The sequence below is a fragment of the Callionymus lyra genome, chromosome 3 (assembly GCF_982586985.1).
Source record: "Callionymus lyra chromosome 3, fCalLyr1.hap1.1, whole genome shotgun sequence".
NCBI classification, from domain to species: Eukaryota; Metazoa; Chordata; class Actinopteri; order Syngnathiformes; family Callionymidae; genus Callionymus; species Callionymus lyra.
The window spans coordinates 19,657,471-19,682,416 of NC_141820.1; the positions used below are offsets into that span (position 1 = coordinate 19,657,471).

Here is a 24,946-nt window from a genome sequence, read left to right on the forward strand (position 1 = left end):
AAAAATATAGTCCACAAAGACAGAAATAGAGAACTTGCATGCCGGAGAAGTGAGGATTATTATCTGGCGCCTGTTGCCTAAGGAGAGGTATCTTTAAGATCTGCTGCTGAGGAGTTGATTGTAAGATGAGCAGCAGCTGCTGGGAGAGCAACAGGCGCCGTGGAAGAGGAGAGTGACGAAACAAGTTTCAAAATAAAGTCATGAGACAAGAAACGACCAGATAATTCTTATTTAATTTACATCTTCCAATGTTTCCCAAAGTAAAAGTCTCTTTTTACAAAAATACTCCATGAATCACGTTGATCCTCCCAACTACTTCAGTCCAGGCTTTTCGTACGTGACGCGTGAAAGAAAATTTAACTGGACAATGACAGGAAACTTTGAAACACACATTCATACTGACAAAAAGGCGCACAAGACTTTCACCTCAACGTAATGTGTCCATGATACTTGACGACACTGCTGATTGGATGAATCGTGTCCCATGACACTGTCTAAACTTACTCGTCCTCTCAACACTGTCATCAGTGAGCAGAGAAGCAGAATGAGTGCAAGAATGCTCCTTCCCAGGTGCAAAACAAATAGACTCAAGGAAAAGTACAAATCTGAGTTCGGGGGCAGGAGTGGAGCGAAAGTATCTGGATGTTCTGTTCTATAGTTAGTCTTTGTATCCTTTGTCTTTGTTATTTTTCTTTGATCTGTGTTCTCTGTGTTCTTGTTATTATTTTATTTTGATTTATTTTTGTGAAAAATTGCTGTATTTGCTGTGGCTATTGGAAAAAAAACAATTTCCCGAAGGAGACCTCCTGAGGGATCAATAAAGTTCTACCTAACCTTACCTTACTATTCAACATTTTTCCTTTCAAATTTAGAACAGCTTATTCTTGACCTGTTGGTCAGTTGTATGGTTATATTCCATTGTAGAGTTGCAATTGCATCGTTTGAGTCAAGCTGATCAGCAGCATCGTCACATGTAGCCCGGATATTCCGTTGGGTAGAAAGTCACGTGTGTGCTCAGATCAGGAAATGAAAGAATGAAAACTGATTTGATTGACAAAGTTGGTCTCAGTTAAAGTTCTGTTCCTTAATGCAAAAGCTTTTAGTCTTTTGCCTTTTTAAGTGTGAGTCACGTACGAAGCACCCAGACCGAACCGGTACTCACTGTTTAGTTAGCTCAGCTGTTGTGATCGCGTCAATCTGTAAATTGTTTACATATATTTTAAGATTTGAAAATAACGCATATTCTTACTTGTCATGTGTTGACATTTTTTAAACTAAGATCTTTTTAAATAGGACATTGTAATGCCAACTGAGGCCTTGTCTTTATATTTATGAATGTAGCACCTTTTGAGACTTTTTAAGGATCTTCAGGACCCTGGGTACAGCGTTTTGTATTTTCAAAGATCAGTAGATGGCGCTCCAGTTAAAAATTCATCCATTGAATGAGTTGTTCACAGCCTAAGATTTAAACATGAGGGCAAATGTAAAGAAATGAACTCCACCATATTATTATTCATTCTTTATTCAGTATTTTCTTACAAAATAAAATCACAGGAGAAACATTTATTTCAATTCCCTTGTAATTATTGGGATGATTATGATCTTAAAATGAATCAGGAAACAACAATAAGAAAATGATTGAGATCATAAAGTCGCTGCAATGCTGCGTACTTCATTGAGATGTTGTCATCTTACTTGCACACCAAGGTCAGGCCTGAATGGCCGACAACCCAAAGGTTGCCCATGTTGTATGCTAGCTGGTCTATAGGCATGCACATAGTGTGATCTCTCCAACTTGAGCCCTGTGCATATGAGGTTGTGACGCTTGTTCTGTTAGAAGAAAAAAAGATTGACATTTTAGACTGAAAACGAAAGTGTACATACAGCACAGTGAGGTTCGAGCGTCAAGTCTTGCTTACCTTTCACAGACCCGACCATCTGGTGTCACTCCAAAAACTTTACCGTCCTCGCCTACTTTGACCATTTTCATTCTGGCTGACCCAGGAATTTTATACCATGAAGAACTAGAACAGCTGCTTCCGGTGATTCTCTGAAATCATCAAACAGAATAAATTAGGTACCACAGGTGACCGATGACCAATGTACATGTGAAACAGGTATAACATTATTGAATCGTTTGTCTTTACAACCACGGTGGCTTATTTTGACAGTACTTTTTAGGTCCGAGCATCCATCTTTTGCCCTGAACAACCTTTAACGCAATTTACTATGTCTGTTTTTATCTTGCCAAATTCTGGAAACCCAGCTAATGTAACACAACATACCCACATAGCAAAGAATAAAGAAAGCTCCGTCTTACCCTCAAGACGTACGGCTCGTTCACTGAGTTGACACCGTAGCAGTAATTCTTCCCGCAGCTGATTTGCTTCATGGGATTTGTCTTCGAAACCCAGGTCAGGCTGCCGACCCCGCCGGTGAAGGCTGAGGCTCTGCTGCTTGTGAGACAGTAGGTGACGTTGTCAGAGGCTCTGATTCCCAACACGAAACCGTCACCGCCAGCTGCCACCATGTGCATTTTGAACCCTGGAGAGAAACATATTCTGCAAGTCCGTAGCGAATTAAGGAAAATAAATCATGAAGGTTTGAGAAAAATACCTGAAGCTGCCTCAAATTTGCTTCCCGACATTTTGTTGACGTTGTTCTCTTTATCGACGCCCCAAAAACCAGCAGGACCGAGTGAGACATCTTTCAAGTTGCTTCCAACAGAATTCCAACTGTTATGATTCAGCATGGTGGCCTGGAAGTCGCTGGTGACACCAACAAGCATCCCAAGTCCAGCATCGATATTCCTGGGTTGGTTAATGATGGGAGCTTCCTCGCACCTAAAGGCTAAAAGAGAAAGACAACGTTAGGAAGGATGTTTTCACACAGTCTTACCTTGTAACAGGTATTCAGCTACCATGACTGGCAGTAAGGTGGCACAACACCAGCGAAAGAGCGATGAAGGTCTTCATGATGTGGATGGCCTTCAGGTGATGGTCGTCTCCAGTGAGGCTGATGTCAGGATCTGAAGGTGCTGATGCTCTGATGCTCGGTAAATCCCACTTTTATAGGCAACAACTGGGTCAATCAACATACCATTCAGATTTGTCAACGAAAAAAAAAACAATGGAACGATGGAAATTCACTGGAGGAAGTTAATGTTTCCAGTAAGTTGAACATGACAACAATAATAAATCAAGAATGCCAGTTTTGAATTCTTGCCCATCAAATAAAAAAATAAAAGGGTTTGTTCTTTAAAATGGTAAGTGGGATATAAGGGAATGGCATCAACTTCTTGTGGAATCTCTTCATAAATACAATGATATTGTTGTTGTTTTTAAATAAAATACATTTCAGACTCTACTGATCTACTGAAGTTCCTTCTGGTAAAGTATTGAATAGAATAGAAAATGTTTATTCATCCCCAGAAGGGAAACACACATTGCCCAACCCTTCCGGTCAATGTAGTATCGGGGTTCCACCAGTTCAGTTAGATGGTTAAAATCTGGTTAATGACTCTCACTAAAATAATAATCCACAAGTCCACATGGAAGTAAGAGTCAAGAGCCTAGTGTGTAGAATGCAACCCAACATGGCATTCAAGCCTTGAGTTGTGTTAAATAGCCGAAGGACATTAACGCATTTAAGACTGACAAATTTAACATCAGATTATAAAAGCAATATCTTTAATTGGACTTTTATTTTATTAAAATCTTTGCAAAAGGCGTTGAGGTTTTTGCAAGTATTTGTTCGCTTGAAAACAACATAACTACACACCCACATTTTAGATGCAACATACCAAAATAAAAGGTCATCGCCCAAAGGTTCTTCACGTTTCCTTTCTAGATTTATGAGTAATCCAACCTGTCTTTGACTAGTCTTTCTGTTAACATACTTTCATTTAAGTGAAACAAAGGTCTATTCAGCTGATGATTGAGACATTTTTGACTGACAAGATCAGAAGATTTGTTTTGACACACTTAGGGAAATTACAGTTGCAAGTTCAAAAGCTGTCAATCATTTGCCTTGACTAACATGATACTATTCATCCTGGTAATTTTAAGACACATACTTGGTAGTGTTGTGTCGTTCGCGAACGATTCGTTCGAAAGAACAAATCTTTTGAGTGAACGTACTGAACCGAATCACTTCATGAAGTGATTCGTTCCTTTCTCAGTTCAGTTGAACTCACTCAGCAGCGATCGTGCCGGTGGGAGGATTCTATGATGATGATTATCATGATATGATGATGATGATTCTATGATTCTATGACTCGCTGAATCCTCGGCGTCAGCGAACGACGCAGCTACTCGTGGGTGCGGGGGGAGGGACTGAGGAGGGAGAGAGGGACTCCGCTACAGAACATTTAGTTTTAAAGGATTTCTTATTTTAATATTTGTTTTTACTTAAACGAGGCCTTTTTAATTTATTGTTGATTGCATTTAATTATTATTATTATTTTTGTTTTATTTTGACTGAACGAGGACTCTCATCCGGTGATTCTATTCCGGTGATTCTTATCCGGGGATTATCAAAGAGTCGGTCAGTGAACGAGGATTCAAGTTCGGCTGTGAACACACCTCAAGATCTTCTCTATTTGCTAATTCCTCACGAATGTCACTCGTCCTTGTCCGTGAACGCACCGGGCGTCTTGTTTTTTTTTGCATTGTCCCTCAAGTGCAGTGAACGTGAACCTCGGGTTTGAATCATTAAAACTAGTAACGGATTGTTTGGCTGCGTTCAGGAAGTAGAAGAAATTGCAGTCAGAGCTCCAAAAGCACAGAGTTATTGATTTGGTGAATGAACGAACTGAATAAATCTTTTGAACGAATCATTTTAATGAACTGATTCTAGTGATTCAGTACACTCAAAAGAACTGCCGTGCCCATCACTAATACTTGGAGATACATTTGATTGAAACATATCTGCGCAAAAAAGTGAGTCTTTCTACTGGGTAGTTGTTTCCACTTGTATTTAATTCCAAAATTATGATATTATAATCTGCTCTTTTTAGACTAAACTTTTATTTGTATGGAAGCACCAGACAAAAGCGAAGATTACATATTGATTGGAAGACTTTCCCCTGGAGCATCTACTACAGGCAGCCACAAACGCTGTGACATCTATAATCATCTCATCATCATCATCATCTGAGGCCACCAGAACCGTTGCTGGATGAACTTTACTGTGCGTGCAGCTTCAAGATGGTTTGAAAGGCTTAAAGAGTTCCCACACAAGGACCTGTCTGACCAACAAACAGCAAGTCCGGCCCTGGATCCCAATGTCCACCCTGAGCGTTGAGAACCTTCCTCTCCTATGTGCCGTATAGTTTCTCAGACGAAACAAGTTGAGGGCAAATTGCTCTCATCTTGGTCATAGTCAAAAGAAAATACTCAAGCAATATGAAACATTTGAGAGAGGGCATTGATGAGGCAGGATTGGCCAAAGAAACATGGAGATCGCTGAGTCAGCAAATGGCTCAGCTTTTATGGAAGAAGTAACAGTTCCTGACAATCGATAGCTATCTACATTTGCAACATAGAATCAGATGTTCGGCCTTAGAGGACATTAGCTAACAGTTTTTCTGGTGCCAACATCTTATCCAGCACATTCCTTGCCAGTTAGACCTTTCCGCTGATTCTACAGATATTTCTAGTTAGGAGTTAATTATTTATTTCAACAGCTTTTTGGCCACGTGTACATACTTTGAATTATGAATTGGTGGGTTTCCATCTGACCACAGGCGGCCCAAGTCCCCTCCAGTCCAAATTTCTTGGGATGACAGTCTTTTACCTCTGCTTCTTAGGGACCACAGCCCTGCTCCGTGCCCTCCTTAAACATGAGCCCTGTTCATGCACTGCTGCTGTCCGCCAGCTCAAATCGTTAACTTCCCCATCTGTGCTGGCCCACTTTGACCTTCAGAGTTCCACATGTGTGACCTGTGATGCTTCCAATACAGCCGTCAGTGCAGTCCTCTACCAGCTTCAAAAATGGACTGGAGTGGAGTGGCTTTTGCTTCACGGTCACCTTGAGGACGGACCGTCAGGCATTGACTGCTCTACTTGCCAAGACAAGGTCAGGACACAAGCTGCAGCAACTCTACCGTTGGTCTGAATGGCCCGGGCCAACTTCACCCCACAGTTCACTACTGGAAGGGAAAAACGTTGTACCCGACTTGCTCTCCAGAGCCACCCCAACTTCAACTGCTCAGGAGACCCCCAAGCCAGAGCTTGTACTTATGATGCACACACCCCTCAAAGCTGCAGTCTCTCTGAGGAAGCTGGAGGCAGCATCAACGCAGGACACGGTTCTCACCCAGCTCTGCACTTTCATCCTGGACGGCTGGCATGCAATGTGTCAGAAATGACCTCTCCAGCTGTAACGATGTCTGTGTGGCAAGGGGAATGTGCAAAGTGACTCCCAGTGCTTTGAGGGCAAGTCCTGCATATGCTATGTTAAGGACACCTGGGCATTGTTAAAGTCAAGCGGCTATGCAAAGGTTTGGTCTGGTGGCCTGGAATTAAAAATGATGCTGAAAGACTGTGCAGCTTGCTTCAGTGTGAAAACGGACCCACCCACACATCCGTCATTGCAGCCTTTTTCATGGCCACCTTTTCGATTCCTGCTGGTGGTGTATGACCTCCACTCAAAGTGGCCAAAGGTGCTCCCCACCGGCTCTCCAACATCTGGGGTGGTGTTCCTCAGCGGACATGGCTGCCTTTGAGGAGGGGAGAGTGAATAAATATGTAAAGACTGCTCTATACCACCCTCAGGCGGTTGTGCAGAAAGATTCAATCAGACCCTCCAGAATGGGCTCAGAGCACACCTGGCTCAAAGCTTGTCTCACAGTAGCACTGAGGAGGATGCTCCATTACAGAGCAACTCCACACACCAGCATCCTCCATCATACAGCACCCCAGTAGCGGCACCTTCACTAGTTCTATAAGTTGCAGACAAGCAACGGCGAATGATGCAGTGGTTTGATAGGAATTGCCAGGTAAACCATCCCTTCTTTACGGTTTTGGACCAACCCAATTGCTTGCACAAGCTGTGTTCATTTTGGGCTGTACCTCAAAAGATCATTGAACAGGAATTAGCCCTGAGTTACATTTCGCCTAGCTAATGGGTCACCTTGGCATGCCAGCTGTCTGAGACGGGTGGCTCCACCAACTTACTCTGAAAAGGCAGCTGCAGCTAATTACTGCCACAATGATGGGGATTGGGACTTTCCTGATGTCAGGCCAGAGACACCTGATACGTGCCTGCCTGAACCAGTAGCACAGGCTGACCCTATGTAACCTGAGCCACACTCTGTTTGGGCCCACCAGATATAATTTATTTTGTAAATGTTTTGTTGGAGCATAGGATCAGACACGTCGAATGGATTATTTAGATTTTTGCTTGGACGTTGTTGCCCCTGCCAAGACTGTCCGCCGTTACCCTTATAAGAAACCGTGGGTAACAAAGGAGGTCAAGGATGTTTTTAACAGGAAGAAGGTGGCTTTCAGGAGCAGGAACAGAGATGCCATGAGGTCAGCACAGCATGAGGTAAAGCGATGCTTGACGCAGGGAAAAGTCACCTACAGGAAGAGGTTTTAGGGGTGTCCTGAGGAAGCTGAATGGGGAAAAAATAAGAGGTTAAAACAGTGTTAAAACCATAACTAAACACATGATCAAGTCCTCTCTGACTGCAGAGTCTTGTCCAAAAGTATGGTGATGACAGTGCCAATGCATCAGGTAAAACAGCGTGGACAAGTATAGGAGTCTGATACATGACTTTGTGGACTTGAGTGAGAAGAACCACCTGCAGCTGAACACCTCAAAGACCAAGGAGCTGGTCTTGGACTTTGGGAGGTCCAGGACAAACCCACGCCAGTGCCCATCAGAGGTGACTTGGTGGAGATAGTTGATAACTATAAATACCTCGGTGTGTGGCTGGACAGTAAACTGGACTGGTCCTGCAACACAGACCATGTGTATAAGAAAGTTCAGAGTAGACTGTACTTCCTGAGAAGGCTCAGATAATTTAACATCTGCAGGAAACTCCTCTGCATGTTCTACCAGTCTGTGGTGGCCAGTGTCCTGTTTTATGCTGTGGTGTGTTGGGGTGGGAATGTGTCCAAGAGGAGTGTCAAAAGGTTGGACAGGTTGATCAGAAGGGCTGGCTCTGTGGTTGGCATGAAGCTGGACTCACTGGTGACAGTTGCTGAGAGGAGATCATTGAACAAACTACTGTCCATCATGGATGATGACATTCATCCTCTGAACACTGTCATCAGTGAGCAGAGAAGCACGAATGCTCCTCCCATGATGCAACACATATAGACTCAGGGACTGATCTCGTGCTATTAGACTGTATTACTTTTGGGGGGTGATTGTGGTTTTTTCTTAGTTGGACTTTTTTTTTTTTGTGTGTGATGACACGTCAGCGCTGCCGTCTGCCCAGACCTCAACGAAAGGTGGTAAGATTTTTTCATTCCCTCTCTTTAATTCAGCTTTTACTACCGAGTTGAACGTGAGTAACAGTGCTGTTCGCTTCAAAAGATCCCACTCTGCGCGCCTGTCAGTGATGCAGCGTCATCAGTGACGTCATCGGTGCTGAATGTGGGACTTCTGAATGTTCGCTCCATTACTAATAAATCCTTTATTCTTAATGATCTTTTCACAAGAGTTAATTTGGATTTATTATGTCTTTCTGAGACTTGGCAGAGAGAGGAAGAATTTATTCATCTGAACGAACTCTGTCCAGTAGGGAGCGCTTTCCTTAGGAAGCCTCGCCTCTCTGGTCGTGGGGGAGGTCTTGCTACTGTTTTTAGGGAGAGTTGTAAAGTGATTCAGACACAGGAATTTACTTCTTTTGAGTCTCAGATGATCTTGGTTGGTTCTACAAGACCTTTCTATTGTGTGTCAATCTACCGTCCACCTGGTCCTGCGGCGATGTTCTTGAAAGACTTTAGTGACTTCTTATCTTCCATTATTCAAATGGAATCTGTTCTTATTCTTGAAGACTTTAATCTTCATGTTGATGACGTCACATGTTGTTCTGCTAAAGAACTTTTAACTTTAACAGAAGCCTTTTATTTTGAACAACATGTTTCTGAACCCACTCATCAAAAAGGCCAGACTTTAGACTTAGCTTTTACTCTAGGCCTGGACATTTCTAATGTATCTTTACATGATGTCCATCTGAGTGATCATTCCCTTGTCTTGTTTAACCTGGGCTTCATCCCTGAACCTAAGCCTTTTAAAGTTAGGTCTCAGAGACGTGTCATCTCAGCCAATACTGCAGACAGTTTTTCTGCTATGTTTGACCCTCTTTCCTTTGATGACTGCCCAAACATAGACAGTTTGATTCACTGTTTCACTACTCATTGTGTTGAAATACTGGATCAAGTGGCACCTGTTAAATCGAACTTGAAAATTCAGAAAAAAACGTGCCCTTGGACAAATGAAGATCTCCTGAGTCTGAAGAGACTTTGTCGAAAGACTGAGTGTCTCTGGAAGTCAACTAAACTTGAGGTGCATAGACTTCACCTCAGGGATCTGATGTCTTCTTACAATGAGATGGTAGAAACTGCTAGATCTGATTACATCAGAAAACTGGTAGCAGCAAACGCCTGTCTTCTGTGAAGCTGACAGCAATGCATTGTTGAGATTTTTTTATTGACAAAATTAAATTGATCAAAGAGAAAATCTTTCCCCCTTTGTTTGGAACCCCTACTGTCTCTGAGCCCCTCTCCACCTCTTGGTCTTCCTTCACTGCTGTATCTTTGGGTGATATTTTGGCACTAGTGAACAAGATGAAACCCTCCTCTTGCTCAGATGACGTGTTTCCTTGTAGGCTTTTTATCAAAGTATTTGATGAAATTGGCCCCTGGGTTACCAATATGGTGAACCTCTCCCTTGCCACAGGGGTTTTTCCCAATGCATTTAAACATGCCATTGTAGAGCCTCTGCTAAAAAAAAAGCCAGGCTTAGACACAACTGAACTCAGTAATTTCAGGCCTGTTGTAAGGAGTCCCTCAAGGTTCTGTTCTGGGTCCTTTATTGTTTTTGCTGTACTTGATTCCCCTCGGTAAAATCATTCAGAGATTTCCTGATGTTTCTTATCACATTTTTGCTGATGACATCCAGCTCTACTGCTCTTTTGATCCAACTGAGCCCCGGAGGCTGAACAGCTTGGTCAATTGTTTGCTAGAAATCAAACAATGGCTGAGTGAAAACACTTTGCAGCTAAATGTGGACAAAACTGAAACTCTGGTGATTGCTCCTGATGATAAGGTTCGAGGGTTGAGTCAGTACTTGGGTGACTTAGGTCAGTCTGTCAAACTGAGCCTCTTGTTCAACACTGCAGAAAACTAACCAGAAACTGTTTCCTTCAACTGAGAAAAATCTCTAAATTTAGGAAAATTATGTCACAACATGATGTGGAGCTTGTAATCCATGCGTTTGTTTCTTCTCGCCTGGACTATTGCAACAGTTTGTTTTCATGTCTTAACAAGAAGGATCTGTCTCGCCTGCAGTTGATTCAGAACTCTGCAGCGAGAATTCTGACTCGCTCAAGTACAAGAACCCCTGAGTTATCTATCATAACCTCAGGTTCTACGAGTTGGTGCGAAGCCCTCCAACGGCTTCGCTATTGGTTTACCCCGAGGCACCGCCTCGTCTCTGAGAAAGCTTAATGAACTCGCCACCCAGCAGGGGGCAGTCCACTTCCTATAAAGGCGGGAAGCACCCGCCGCACTTTCTCCAACTGAAAACTCAGCGAGAAGGGCGGCCGCTGGGCGACGAGGTTGGAGGGCTTCGCACCAACTCGTAGAACCTGAGGTTATGATAGATAACTCAGGGGTTCTACGTCATTGGTGCTCCGCCCTCCAACGGCTTCGCTATTGGTTTACCCAAAAGGCGAAGCCTGACGGGATAAATGTACCCCCAGCTGGACGCCGCTCCTGGAGCAGCATCGCTAGGGCGCCGTGGGCCCTGAGGGGGGCACAGCAGCGCTCAAAACAGTATGAGCTACTGATCCCGCCGTTACGTCGAGGAGATAGGCCTTAGCGAAGGTAGACGTGGACGCCCAAGAGGCAGCTGAGCAGATATCCTCTGCTGCCACACCCCGCAAAAGAGCCACTGAGGCTGCCACGCCACAGGTGGAATGTGCCCTCAGACCACTAGGAGCGGATCCACCCGCTGCTCGGTAGGCCCGGATAATGGCCGATCTCACCCAATGAGAGAACCTCTGGGGGGAGACCGCCTCTCCCCGCCGGCATCTACCGTGGCAGACAAAGAGGGCATCAGAGCGCCTAAACTCGGCCACCCGCCGCAAGTAACAGGCCAACGCCCTCACTGGACACAACAGGTGGAGACGTTCCTGACCCGGGTCCGAGTGGGGCGGCGGGTGAAAGGCCCGCAGCGTGAAGGTCGTCGCCCGGAACAAGGAACTCAGAATCTTCGGGCGGAACGCTGGGTTAGGACGCAAAGACACCGAAGACTCCTCGACGCCAAAGGAAAGACACTCAGGGCTAATGGAGAGGGCACAAAGCTCACTTGCTCTCTTCGTGGTTGTTAGTGCCAGAAGGAGCGATACCTTGAAAGACAAGATATCCAGTGGGACTTGGTCAAGAGGCTCGAAGGTCGGGCCTGTGAGAGAGTCCAGTACCAACTGGAGATCCCACTGAGGGCTGGAAGGCCTTGCAGGAGGTCGAAGCCTGCAGGCACCCCGCAGGAAACGCGCCACCAAGGGGTGGGCGCGAACCGAAGCACCCTCAAAACCGACATGCCTCGTCGCTATGGCTGATGCGAACACTCTCAGTGTCGCCACAGTCTGCCCGTTATCCAGCAAATGTTGCAGGAAAGACAGGATAGCGGAGACCAAACAAGAGCTGGGGTCCAAGGACCTGTCTGAACACCAGCGGGAGAAAATCCCCCACTTTGAGGCATAAAGCCTGCGTGTTGACGGGGCCCGGGCGTTCTCCAGCGTGTGGAGAACGTCCGGGTCCAAAGTCCCGATCAGCTCGTCCCGTGCAGGAGCCACACCTTGAGAGGCCGGCCCAGCACCAGGGGCGCTGTCAGAGTCCCCCCCGCCTGACACAGGGCAGCGGGGCCCCAAGGGATGACCCACGGGGCCCCGACCGCCATGCGCACCAGCTCTGGGAACCAGAGCGCCCCCGGGGAGTCTGGTGCTACTAGAATTAACCTCAGCCCCCCCCGCCTCGTCCTCCGAATCAAGGGGAGAAGGAGCCGCGGAGGAGGGAAGGCGAACAGCAGACCGACCGGCCACCTCGAATGGGCTAAAGCGTCCACGCCTAGTGGGGGGCAATCCGAAGCCCTGAGGGAGAACCAAAGAGGGCATTTGAAGTTCTCCTTGCTGGCCAAGAGGTCTGCAACCGGGTGACCGAATCGAGACCAGATCTCGCTTGCCACTGCCTCGGACAGACCCCATTCGTCCTGGACGGCCCCCCTCGACAGTCTGTCCGCTACTGCATTCAGCTCGCCCGGTACGTGCTGGGCTCTGAGCGAAAGCAGGTGACAGTCCGCCCACAGCCAAATCTTCTTTGCCACACTCAGAAGGGCTGGGGATCTGACTCCACCTTGGCGATTTACGTACGCCACGGCGGTGGAGCTGTCTGATAGTACTAGGACGTTGGACCGTGACAGTTGGGGAGAGAGGTGAAGCAGGACATTGTGAATCGCCTTCAGCTCTAGCCAGTTTATGTGTCTGAGCACCGGACTGCTCCAGACCCCACTGGCGTAGGCCTGACCCGCCTGAGGTTGGCGTGAGAGTTCCAAAACTGGATGTCCTGCAAAACCCGAGCGGGAAGGCGCACTTTCCGACCTCTTTCCCACTTGAGGTCTAGCTTGAGACGACCAAACCATCTCTGAAGCTCCCTCATGTGCAGCAAGCCCAGCCGAACAACCGTGTGGGCTGCCGCCATGAGCCCCAGGAGGGACATAACAGTGCCTGCTGTTGTCACGTGACACCGAGCTTCCAGCAACTGTGTTGTCAGTCGGAGAATGGGCTGGATACGCACGTCCGGGAGGCGCGCATATCCTTCCTCCGAGTTCAACAGTACCCCCAGGTAAACTAACTGTTGAACTGGAGTCAGAGCGCTCTTGCTGAGGTTCACTGTGAACCCCAGGGTGGCAATATGGCTCAACACCTTCTGTGTGTGAGCGTAACTTTCTGCCTCTGACCTGGCAAGGATCAACCAGTCGTCCAGATAGGTCAAGATCCTTACCCCACTCACTCTCAATGGCTCCACTGCCGCTTCCACACACTTGGTGAAGGTCCTGGGTGCCAGAGAGTAGCCGAACGGGAGTCGAGTGTATTGAAACACCCGAGGGCGAAACGCAAGTACTTTCGATGTCTCTTGACTATCGGTATGTGAAAGTACGCGTCGGTCAGGTCGATAGATGTCATCCAATCTCCTGGACTTACACCTGAAAGCAGTTTCTTGACCGTCAACATGCGAAACGGGCGGGTAGCTATGAACTTGTTCAAATAGCTGAGGTCCAGAATGGGCCTCCAACCCCCGGTCTTCTTCGCCACGAGGAAGTACCGGGAGTAAAACCCTGTCATCATCTCGGCTGCAGGGACCAGTTCTACGACCTCCTTCTGCAGCAGAGTAGACACCTCGTTTCTCAAACAGGATAATTTCTCCTGCTCCGCCATACGCGTCCAGAGAACACCTGAAAAACGCGGGGGTTGACGGGCAAATTGTAGCGCATAGCCCCGCCTGATTACTCCCCCCAGCCAAGTGGGTCTTAGAAGTAAAACCAGGCGACTCCAAGCCGAATAATGTTCTGTCAGAACCGCAGCCCTGGCGAACCTTGGGTAGTCCTCCGCCCAAGGGCGGGCCGTAGACGAAAGGGCATCACACAAGCCGCGTCTCTATCTCTTGAATCCACAGAGCATGTACTCGAGTTGGATTCACTAGAGCCCCCACTCTCATACATAAAAACCGGCTCTGTGGGAGAAGCGCGCAAGTGCGCGTGAGACACCTCAGATGCGCGTCGTGCGTGTTCCCTTCCCCCCCGGAAGTCTTCCCAACTCCCTGAGCACTTCTTAGTGTCACCGGAGCTGACAAAACCCGCGATGTGGAGGAATGTGCTGGAGAATTAACCCGGAGCTGAAGTGAGTTAGGTCGCGCGCGCGTCGGCACCGCATCACTCACCCGGTCCCGTACATTCTCCAGCCGACCTGTTCGTCACTCGTGAGATCCGACCGCCACGCACCTCTCCAGTTGATCGACCAGACGGGACGGAAGTTCCTCGCCCTCGCCTGGTCTCAGGACGGCGAGAAAACTTGCGCGTAAAAACACCAGGTTGCGTCAGTTCCATGGCGCTTCTCCGCCGCCAAACGTGACGTCCTCCACGGTGCCAGTGCTTGTAGACAGCGCTGTGGGGGAAGGAACAACCTCCGGTCAACATAGACATGTCCGGACTAGTTCCACTCACCTCATCAGCTGTCACGCTCTGTCGGGCACGAGCGCTGGTCGACGCGGAAGTAAACACAGCTGACTCAGCCGGTCTCGTGGACCTCTGCTCGCCTGTAAACAAAACACATGTGGTTGGAGTCTGCCCCACATTCGTGTGGACAGACTCCGTTATTGCAGTCTCGGTATGACCCGGGCGAAGGGGTTTAAAACCTCCTTCGGACTGTGTTATGAGAGGAAAATCCCGCCGTCTATGAACGGCGGAGCATGTTAGCTTAGCATTAGCGGCGAAAGTTTCTAATGACGCCTGTGAATACGTCACACTCACAGGCGGAAACACATGCACGCTACCGACATCTCTCTCAGAACGAACCACAGAAACGTCATACGTTCTCTTAGTTTTATTTACATAGAGCCCTTTGAAAGAGTAGGGGGGAGGAGGGTTCCCCCGAGACGAAGCCTCGACGCCTCTGCGTCCTCGCCGCTGCGGGTCCCTCAGTCTCCGCTGGCTCCGCTGCGGCTGCTGGCTCCCCGGCTCCTGCTGCGGAGCTCGTCGCCCGCCGCGGCTGTTGCCGTTGCTGCTGGTGCTGCTGGGGCGGCTGGCTCTGGTGACGCTTTCCCCCCGCACCAGCTGATGGGGCCGACGAACGGGCTCTCCGTCTCCGAGCGCCGGACCCCCGTCGCGCCTCGTCCTCACGTCCATGCAGGTGATGGCGGAGCTGCGCTGACTCCTGCTGCGCTGCCTCCTGCCGGGCCACGACGTTCCGGAGCTCCGGACCGAACAGGGAGTCCTCCGTTATCGGTCCGTCCAGGAGGCGCCTCCGGTCTCTCTCCGGCAGCGCTGTGGCCAGGTCTAGCCACAGGTGCCGGTGGCCCAGCTGTCCAGCGTCGCGTAGTCCCCCTCCCAGGATCGCGTACGCCTGCGAAATCCGGAGGAGCGCAGCCACCGAGTCCTTGACTTCCTCCAACTCCGAAGGTCCAAGGTCGTCTCGGTCCAAGGTGAGCCTGTCGAGCGCACCGCACAGGAGAGCCATGTTGTTCGGAGGGAGACCACCTGCGTCCCCCCCCCTTTAGGATCTGTTAAACAACATTGCCGTCAACCTGTCTTCAGCTCTAGGCAGAGCTACAGGGCGGCCTGGCCACAGTCGAGCTCCCGGGTCGAGGGCGGCATGTACCGTATCCGAGGGCTCCGGGACACCGCGCAGCCAGTCCACCCCGTCCACACGGCAATAGGGTCCGTAGGATCCTACGGGAGGCCCTGAAGCCATGGGAGAGGCAGACCCTCGCCGCGCGTAGCCCCAGATCTCGTCCAGCTTAGGACAGATAACCCCCGGAACCGTAGGCCTGCGCGCTTCGTTCCGCCCGACCTTCACTCCGCATGTAAACGGTGGTGGCGCGAGTGGAGGTGCGGGGGGGAGCTCGACCTCCATGCGGTTCGCCTAACGTGTGACACCCCCCTCCCCAGGGGGGTGTCACACGTTAGGCACAAAGACACATCTACATCCACGTTCATGCTCACGTCCACCATGCTGTATCCAGGAGCTTTCTCGCTGAGTTGAAAATGGAGAAAGTGCGGCGGGTGCTTCCCGCCTTTATAGGAAGTGGACTGCCCCCTGCTGGGTGGCGAGTTCATTAAGCTTTCTCAGAGACGAGGCGGTGCCTCGGGGTAAACCAATAGCGAAGCCGTTGGAGGGCGGAGCACCAATGACGTAGAACTCACATTTCTCCGATCCTTAAAACTCTTCACTGGCTTCCAGTTTCTTTAAGGATCAACTTTAAAATTCTGGTTCTTACTTTCAGATCTATTCATGGTCAGACTCCTCCTTACATCACTGATCTGATCCAGCCTTACACCCCAGCTCGGACTCTGAGGTCTGTGGATCAGAATCTACTGATGGTTCCTGAACACTGTTCAGGACCAGAGGAGAGAAATCCTTCCAGACTGTTGCTCCTAAGCTTTGGAACGATCTTCCTCTCCCTCTGTGTTTGATGATCTACTGACTCCTTCAAGAAACATCTTAAGACACTTTTATTTGTTCAGGCTTTTCCTTGATTTTCTGGAACTCCTGTTGTGTTATCAGTTTTATCTTGATCTTTAAAGTATATACTTTATTGAATATTGTTTTGATTGTTTAAGCGCTATGTGAACCTGGCCTGGAAAAGCGCTATACAAATAAAAATTACTTACTTACATTCTGACCTCATCACTGGAAGTGTTGTTGTTTTGGTTTAGGTGAGTGAAATAAAAAAATGGATGAATAAATGTTGCTCTTGTCCGAGAGTTATTTATACACTGCCCCTGCTCCATTCAGAGCAGGAAATGCCTAAAAACTTTTTTAGATTTTGTTGCTTTATTTATAAATGTATTAATGATAAATTGTTGATATAAATGAACAAAAGCGCTTTGACCAAATACATTTGCTGATTATTTAAAATGTTTATTTAATTAGTTGTATCTATTATGTGTTATATTACTGCTAATTCAATAAACATTGTGTCCCATTGTGTCTTTTGTCACAACAGAAAGTAAATCTTGTGCCAACAACTCCGGCCGACACCCTTTCTTTTCATTCCATGTTTCAGGGCTTTGGCAAGTTGTTTTCAGACCTGTATTCACTGTGAACATTCCGATGTGTTAGTCTAGATATGTTTGTTGGTTGTTTTATTTATGAATTATTCTTTTTATCATGTGAAGGCATGTTGTATGTTGTATGATAATTTAAGATGCTATATTATATATTTGTTAACTTTGTTAACGTTTGAAATTTTCCATTCCAGTATATTTTTATGTAAGTGTCAGATTTTCTGGTCTCGACCTGATCCATATTACAGAGTGTAAAAGTATCTCTCAGATTTAATTCAAAGTAAGTTTGACAAATCTAAGATTAATTCAGTTGAATAAACAAACAAGAAATGTAACAATAGAGGAGAGCCCCAGCTGCTCATTTACAACCATTTTTTTCAACATGATATTCTTGACCTACATTTATTTTATTGTTTTTATTCCTCTTAAGAGCCTCTAAGTTATCTTGCCACAGTTATATCCTTCAAAGTGTTTGCGGAGCCAGATTGATTGGACTTTTGTCTCCGATTTTTTTGAACACATTTTCTACATATCATCAACTTTCCGCTAACTTTAGACCTGACCAAAACAGTTTGACCAACTAGAGAGACGTCATGACTCTATTACAATAAACAGATGATGTGATTGTGATTCATGTGTTTTATACTTTTTATTATTATTTAGATTTTCTTTTTGGTATCGTTTTATAATGACATCTTATTACAAATTATTATATTTATCTTTAACCCTCGTGTCACCTCTTTCAATGTGACCCGGAGGCCCAAGGGATACCACAAACACATTTGTTCACCACGGAAATACTTGTATAAATGTCACGATGTCCGACTATCTATCTATCTGTCTATCTATCTATGTTGTTTTGAAAGTAAGTAAGTAATTTATATTTATATAGCGCTTTTCTAGTCCAGGGTCACAAAGCCCTTAAACAATAAAAACAATACCCAATAAAATATAAACTTAAAAGGTCAAGATAACCCTGAGAACAACACAGGAGTCTCAGAAAATCAGGGAAAAGCACAAATAAAAATGTCTTGAGTTGTTTCTTGAAAGAGTCAGTAGATCATCAAACACAGAGGGAGAGGAACAACTTTATTATTATTATTATTATTATTATTACCATCGGCCAACTTTCAATGACAGTGGGTGGAGAAGGAAATACTTGACACTTTACGGTAAAGATGTTGTGGTCTGCCACTCCTCCTGTCGTCTCACCTCACACCTGGTCCTCATCATCAATCATGCTCACCTGTTCTTGATCCCCAATCAACCCCCTTCTTAAACCCTTGGATTCCCCGCGGTCGGCGCCAGATCGTACTTTCCTCTACCTGCAGTAACCCGGATCTCTCACTCCAGCTCGCCCACCTCGCTCTCCCTCCGGCTTCCTCATCCACTACCTGCTACCCTCCTATTCAATAAACCCCTTTTTGTATTCCCTGGAACATCGCCTCTGTCTGTTCTTGGGTTCAGCATCGTGAAACGTAACAAAAGGTTTGCTGGCATGTGGGTTGAAGGATTCATGGGATTAGCAAATAATGTCTTTGTGCGAGTGTTTTTTTTCCTGCAACATGCAGAACTGCAACAATAAATAATTATATATATTTAAATAAATAAGTACCTCCTGTTATCGTTGCCTTTGAGAATTATGGTTTGTCAAAAACTTTGGGCTACTTCGAAAAAAAATATTGGCAATTAAAAGGGAAAAATGTGCCGTAATATATATTTTTAATGTATTACTTTCTGCAATTTATATACATTCCATACAACGTGATGGCTCAACAGAATTGTTAAAACTCAACATGACCGTTTGTGTTTTTTGATTCACAGAAATACTTTTTTTTTAATTAGGTTTTAAATACATTTAAATAGTACTGACCTTCTCATTGGGATAGAAAAACATGTTTTTAAAAGAAGAGCGTTTTTATTCAAAAACGAGTTGTCAAATGTCATCATTAGGAATATGAAGGTCAAGTCATGGTAAACTTTTTTTTTCACTTCAACTTTGTTTTTTTTAATCAATTTCAACATCTACGTTCGATTACAATAACATGTTTTAACTAGAAAAAAATGATTTCTAAATTTCTCCTGAACGTTCCGTCTATATCCACTAGAGGGAGCTGCCCCAACAGTAATCTACTCAAAACAAACCTAGATGGAAGGAAACCTTTATATGAATGTATTTTATTCACATTTCTTTTAGCCACAGCGCGTGTTGTAGCCTAAAGAAAGAAGATGTGAGATGTCAGTCGACTTCATCATACAAAACAACTTGAAAAGCGGTTGAAAGATACAGAACAGATAAAGTTTTGACACAACAGACACTTTCAAAGTTGTTGCAATTCTCCAGTCCGGCTGAGCTTCGTCTCTTAAAGTAATGATTCATGTTGTGTATAAATGACATTTGGAAAGACACGAACATATTCTTTTCTGGTGAACATTAGCAGCAGACTTTAGAGACAATCACAACAGAAATAAAGAAACTAAGATTTTGGTTTTGACAAAAAACAAATTATCACTGAATTTAAGCAAAACAAAGATTGTGGATTGTAACGTGAAACCTAACCAGGTAAAACATTACTGAATCGTTTGTCTTTTCAACCACGGTGGCTTATTTTGACAGTACTTTTTAGGTCCAAGCATCCATCTTTGGCCCTGAACAACCTTTAACGCAATTTACTATGTCTGTTTTTATCTTGCCAAATTCTGTTGCGGAAACCCAGCGAACGATTTATTTCACAGTACACAGGAAACCTGAAGCGCACCACACGTTGGGCAAAAAAAACAAACACCGCGGAGATTAGAAAAAACACACACGATGAATTAAATGACAAAACCTAGGCTCAAGCAGTAGGAAGACAAAAAACTATGTACAAGAAAAATGTAGTCCACAAAGACAGAAATAGAGAACCTGCGTGCCGGAGAAGTGAGGATTATAATCTGGCGCCTGTTGCCTAAAGAGAGGTATCTTTAAATTCTGCTGCTGAGGAGTTGATTGTAAGACGAGCAGCAGCTGCTGGAAGAGCAACAGGCGCCGTGGAAGAGGAGAGTGACGAAACAAGTTTCAAAATAAAATCATGAGACAAGAAACGACCATATAATTCTTATTTAATTTACATCTTCCAATGTTGCCCAAAGTAAAAGCCTCTTTTTACGAAGTTGCTCCATGAATCACGTTGATACTCCCAACTACTTCAGTCCAGGCTTTTCGTACGTGATGCCGTCACACATGCTAACATCTTTTTTAAATCTTTAATATGAGTGAAAGAAAATTTACCTGGACGATGACAGGAAACTACGAAACACACATTCATACTGACAAAAAGGTGCATGAGACTTTCACCCCAACCTAATGTGTCCATGATACTTGTGACGACACTGCTGATTGGATGAATCGTGTCCCATGACACTGTCTAAACTTACTTGTTATAAATACTATTCAACATTTTTCCTTTCAAATTTAGAACAGCTTATTCTTGACCTGTTAGTCAGTTGTATGGTTATATTCCATTGTAGAGTTGCAAGTGCATTATTTGAGTCAAGCTGATCAGCAGCATCGTCACATGTAGCCCGGATATTCCGTTGGGTAGAAAGTCACGTGTTTGCTCAGATCAGGAAATGAAAGAATGAAAACTGATTTGATTGACAAAGTTGGTCTCAGTTAACGTTCTGTTCTCTGATGAAAAAGCTTTTGGAAGCACCCGGACCGAACCGGTAGCTCAGCTGTTGTGATCGCGACAATCTGTAAATTGTTTCCATATATTTTAAGATTTGAAAATAACATATATTCTTACTTGTCATGTGTTGACATTTTTTAAACTAAAATATTTTTAAATAGGACATTGTAATGCCTTGTCTTTATCTTTATGAATGTAGCACCTTTTGAGACTTTTTAAGGATCTTCAGGACACTCGGTACAGCGTTTTGTATTTTCAAAGATCAGTAGATGGCGCTCCAGTTAAAAATTCATCCATTGAATGAGTTGTTCACAGCCTAAGATTTAAACATGAGGGCAAATGTAAAGAAATGAACTCCACCATATTATTATTCATTCTTTATTCAGTATTTTCTTACAAAATAAAATCACAGGAGAAACATTTATTTCAATTCCCTTGTAATTATTGGGATGATTATGATCTTGAAATGAATCAGGAAACAACAATAAGAAAATGATTGAGATCATAAAGTCGCTGCAATGCTGCGTACTTCATTGAGATGTTGTCATCTTACTTGCACACCAAGGTCAGGCCTGAATGGCCGACAACCCAAAGGTTGCCCATGTTGTATGCTAGCTGGTCTATAGGCATGCACATAGTGTGATCTAGCCAACTTGAGCCCTGTGCATATGAGGTTGTGACGCGAGTTCTGTTAGAAGAAAAAAAAGATTGACATTTTAGACTGAAAACGAAAGTGTACATACAGCACAGTGAGGTTCGAGCGTCAAGCCTTGCTTACCTTTCACAGACCCGACCATCTGGTGTCACTCCAAAAACTTTACCGTCGTCTCCTACTTTGACCATTTTCATTCTGGCTGACCCAGGAATTTTATACCATGAAGAACTAAAACAGCTGCTTGCGGTGATTGTCTGAAATCATCAAACAGAATAAATTAGGTACCTTAGGTGACCGATGACCAATGTACATGTGAAACAGGTAAAACATTACTGAATCGTTGGTCTTTACAACCATGGTGGCTTATTTTGACAGTACTTTTTAGGTCCGAGCATCCATCTTTTGCCCTGAACAACCTTTAACGCAATTTACTATGTCTGTTTTTATCTTGCCAAATTCTGGAAACCCAGCTAATGTAACACAACATACCCACATAGCAAAGAATAAAGAAAGCTCCGTCTTACCCTCAAGACGTGCGGCTCGTTCAATGAGTTGACACCGTAGCAGTAATTCTTCCCGCAGCTGATTTGCTTCATGGGATTTGTCTTCGAAACCCAGGTCAGGCTGCCGACCCCGCCGGTGAAGGCTGAGGCTCTGATGCTTGTGAGACAGTAGGTGACGTTGTCAGAGGCTCTGATTCCCAACACGAAGCCGTCACCGCCAGCTGCCACCATGTGCATTTTGAACCCTGGAGAGAAACATATACTGCAAGTCCGTAACGAATTAAGGAAAATAAATCATGAAGGTTTGAGAAAAATACCTGAAGCTGCCTCAAATTGGCTTCCCACCATTTTGTTGACGTTGTTCTCTTTATCGACGCCCCAAAAACCAGCAGGACCGAGTGAGACATCTTTCAAGTTGCTTCCAACAGAAATCCAACTGTTATGATTCAGCATGGTGGCCTGGAAGTCGCTGGTGACACCAACAAGCATCCCAAGTCCAGCATCGATATTCCTGGATTGGTTAATCATGGGAGCTTCCTCGCACCTAAAGGCTAAAAGAGAAAGACAACGTTAGGAAGGATGTTTTCACACAGTCTCACCTTGTAACAGGTATTCAGCTACCATGACTGGCAGTAAGGTGGCACAACACCAGTGAAAGAGCGATGAAGGTCTTCATGATGTGGATGGCCTTCAGGTGATGGTCGTCTCCAGTGAGGCTGATGACAGGATCTGAAGGTGCTGATGCTCTGATACTCGGTAAATCCCACTTTTATAGGCAACAACTGGGTCAATCAACATACCATTAAGATTTGTCAACGAAAAAAAAAACAATGGAACGATGGAAATTCACTGGAGGAAGTTAATGTTTCCAGTAAGTTGAACATGACAACAATAATAAATCAAGAATGCCAGTTTTGAATTCTTGCCCATCAAATAAAAAAATAAAAGGGTTTGTTCTTTAAAATGGTAAGTGGGATATAAGGGAATGGCATCAACTTCTTGTGGAATCTCTTCATAAATACAATGATATTGTTGTTGTTTTTAAATAAAATAAATTTCAGACTCTACTGATCTACTGAAGTTCCTTCTGGTAAAGTATTTAATAGAATAGAAAATGTTTATTCATCCCCAGAGGGGAAACACACATTGGCCAACCCTTCTGGTCAATGTAGTATTGGGGTTCCACCAGTTCAAGTTTAGATGGTAAAATCTGGTTAATGACTCTCACTAAAATAATAATCCACAAGTCCACATGGAAGTAAGAGTCAAGAGCCTAGTGTGTAGAATGCAACCCAACATGGCATTTAAGCCTTGAGTTGTGTTAAATAGCCGAAGGACATTAACGCATTTAAGACTGACAAATTTATCATCAGATTACAAAAGCAATATCTTTAATTGGACTTTTATTTCATTTAAATCTTTGCAAAAGGGGTTGAGGTTTTTGCAAGTATTTGTTCGCTTGTAAACAACATAACTACAAACCCACATTTTAGATGCAACATACCAAATAAAGTAAGTAAGTAAGTAAGTAATATTTATTTATATAGTGCTTTTCGAGACCAGGGTCACAAAGCGCTTAGACATCAAAACAATACTCAAAAAAGTACATACTTTAAAGATCAAGATAATACTGAGAACAACACAGGAGTTCGAGAAATTCAAGGAAAAGCCTGAACAAAAAACGTCTTAAGGTGTTTCTTAAAGGAGTCAGTAGACTCCATCAAGCGCAAAGAGAGAAGAAGATTGTTCCAAAGCTTAGAAGCAACAGCCTGAAAAGATTTCTCTCCTCTGGTCCTGAGCCGTGTGCGTGGAACCATAAGTAGATTCTGATCCACAGACCTCAGAGCTTGAGCTGGGGTGTAAGGCTGGATCAGGTCAGTGATGTAAGGAGGAGCCTGACCATGAATAGCTCTGAAAGTAAGAACCAGAATTTTAAAGTTGATCTTGAAAGAAACTGGAAGCCAGTGAAGAGTTTAAAGTCATCGCCCAAAGGTTCCTCACGTTTCCGTTCTAGATTTATGAGTAATCCAACCTGTCTTTGACTAGTCTTTCTGTTAACCTACTTTCATTTATGTGAAACAAAGGTCTATTCAGCTGATGATTGAAATATTTTTGACTGACAAGATCAGAAGATTTGTTTTGATACACTTAGGGAAATTACAGTTGCAAGTTCAATAGTTGTCAATCATCTGCCTCGACTAACATGATACTATTCATCCTGGTCATTTTAAGACACATACTTGGAGATACATTTGATTGAAGAATATCTGCGCAAAAAACGAGTCTTTCTACTGGGTAGTCGTTTCCAAACTAGCTAACTGCATCATAGTTTAGTTATACCTAGCCCATTTTGTGCACTTATATTTGATTCCAAAATTATGCTATTATAATCTGCTCTTTTTAGACTAAACTTTGATGTGTATGGAAGCACCAGACAAAAGCGGAGATTACAAATTAATTACTCTGGTTACCTCTCATACTTCGAAAATGTGGAGAATTGCTTCTACCGTCTACTGATGGTCCGATGGGGTTGTATGATACCAGTGTTTCTACAGCTTAAAGCAATACTGTTTTTTCACATCAATAATTGGGCAGGTATGATTTGGATAAAATGTCTTACACGTTCTATGGTACTGCTTTCAGCCATCAATAAAGGTTGGACAGCCATGTGAGGTTTAAAATAGACCCGGACCCCAGTGCAGATGCAACAACCAAACAACAGACAAAAATGGAATGAATCAAAAAGGTACAATCACAGCTAAAAAATGAATGCAATAAACAAACAAAGAAGTACTCAACTCTCCATTTCACAGTACACAGGAAACCTGAAGCGCACCACACCTTGCGCAAAAAAATAAACACAGCGGAGATTAGAAAAAACACACGCGATTAACTAAATGACAAAACCTAGGCTCAGGCAGTAGGAAGACAAAAACACAATGTACAAGAATGTAGTCCACAAAGACAAAAATAGAGAACCTGCGTGCCGGAGAAGTGAGGATTATAATCTGGCGCCTGTTGCCTAAGGAGAGGTATCTTTAAGCTCTGCTGCTGAGGAGTTGATTGTAAGACGAGCAGCAGCTGCTGGAAGAGCAACA

The 24,946-nt window shown here is 44.7% G+C and overlaps 2 protein-coding genes across 2 annotated transcripts; both read right to left on the minus strand.

Annotated features, from left to right (window-relative positions):
* Positions 1–1,506: 1,506 nt before the first annotated feature.
* LOC148083721 (fish-egg lectin-like) lies at positions 1,507–3,040 on the minus strand. The gene is made up of 5 exons (XM_087785798.1): positions 2,921–3,040; positions 2,617–2,850; positions 2,321–2,544; positions 1,920–2,050; positions 1,507–1,830 (listed from the first exon to the last, which is right to left on the minus strand). Exons 1-5 carry the CDS (start codon positions 2,973–2,975, stop codon positions 1,692–1,694), a joined length of 783 nt encoding a protein of 260 aa, XP_087641924.1. The 5' UTR covers positions 2,976–3,040; the 3' UTR covers positions 1,507–1,691.
* Positions 3,041–21,054: 18,014 nt separating this feature from the next.
* Positions 21,055–22,549, minus strand: LOC148083722 (fish-egg lectin-like). The gene is made up of 5 exons (XM_087785799.1): positions 22,470–22,549; positions 22,166–22,399; positions 21,870–22,093; positions 21,469–21,599; positions 21,055–21,378 (listed from the first exon to the last, which is right to left on the minus strand). Exons 1-5 carry the CDS (start codon positions 22,522–22,524, stop codon positions 21,240–21,242), a joined length of 783 nt encoding a protein of 260 aa, XP_087641925.1. The 5' UTR covers positions 22,525–22,549; the 3' UTR covers positions 21,055–21,239.
* Positions 22,550–24,946: the final 2,397 nt, after the last annotated feature.

Excerpts from the sequence above, each read along its gene's own strand:
- LOC148083721 (XM_087785798.1), bottom strand. The coding sequence starts at position 2,975 with ATGAAGACCTTCATCGCTCTTTCGCTGGTGTTGTGCCACCTTACTGCC. Across the intron at positions 2,545-2,616 it reads CAAATTTGAGGCAGCTTCAG|GGTTCAAAATGCACATGGTG; the intron begins GTATTTTTCTCA and ends GTTTCTCTCCAG. Across the intron at positions 2,051-2,320 it reads ACGAGCCGTACGTCTTGAGG|AGAATCACCGGAAGCAGCTG; the intron begins GTAAGACGGAGC and ends TGATGATTTCAG.
- LOC148083722 (XM_087785799.1), bottom strand. The coding sequence starts at position 22,524 with ATGAAGACCTTCATCGCTCTTTCACTGGTGTTGTGCCACCTTACTGCC. Across the intron at positions 22,094-22,165 it reads CCAATTTGAGGCAGCTTCAG|GGTTCAAAATGCACATGGTG; the intron begins GTATTTTTCTCA and ends GTTTCTCTCCAG. Across the intron at positions 21,600-21,869 it reads ACGAGCCGCACGTCTTGAGG|ACAATCACCGCAAGCAGCTG; the intron begins GTAAGACGGAGC and ends TGATGATTTCAG.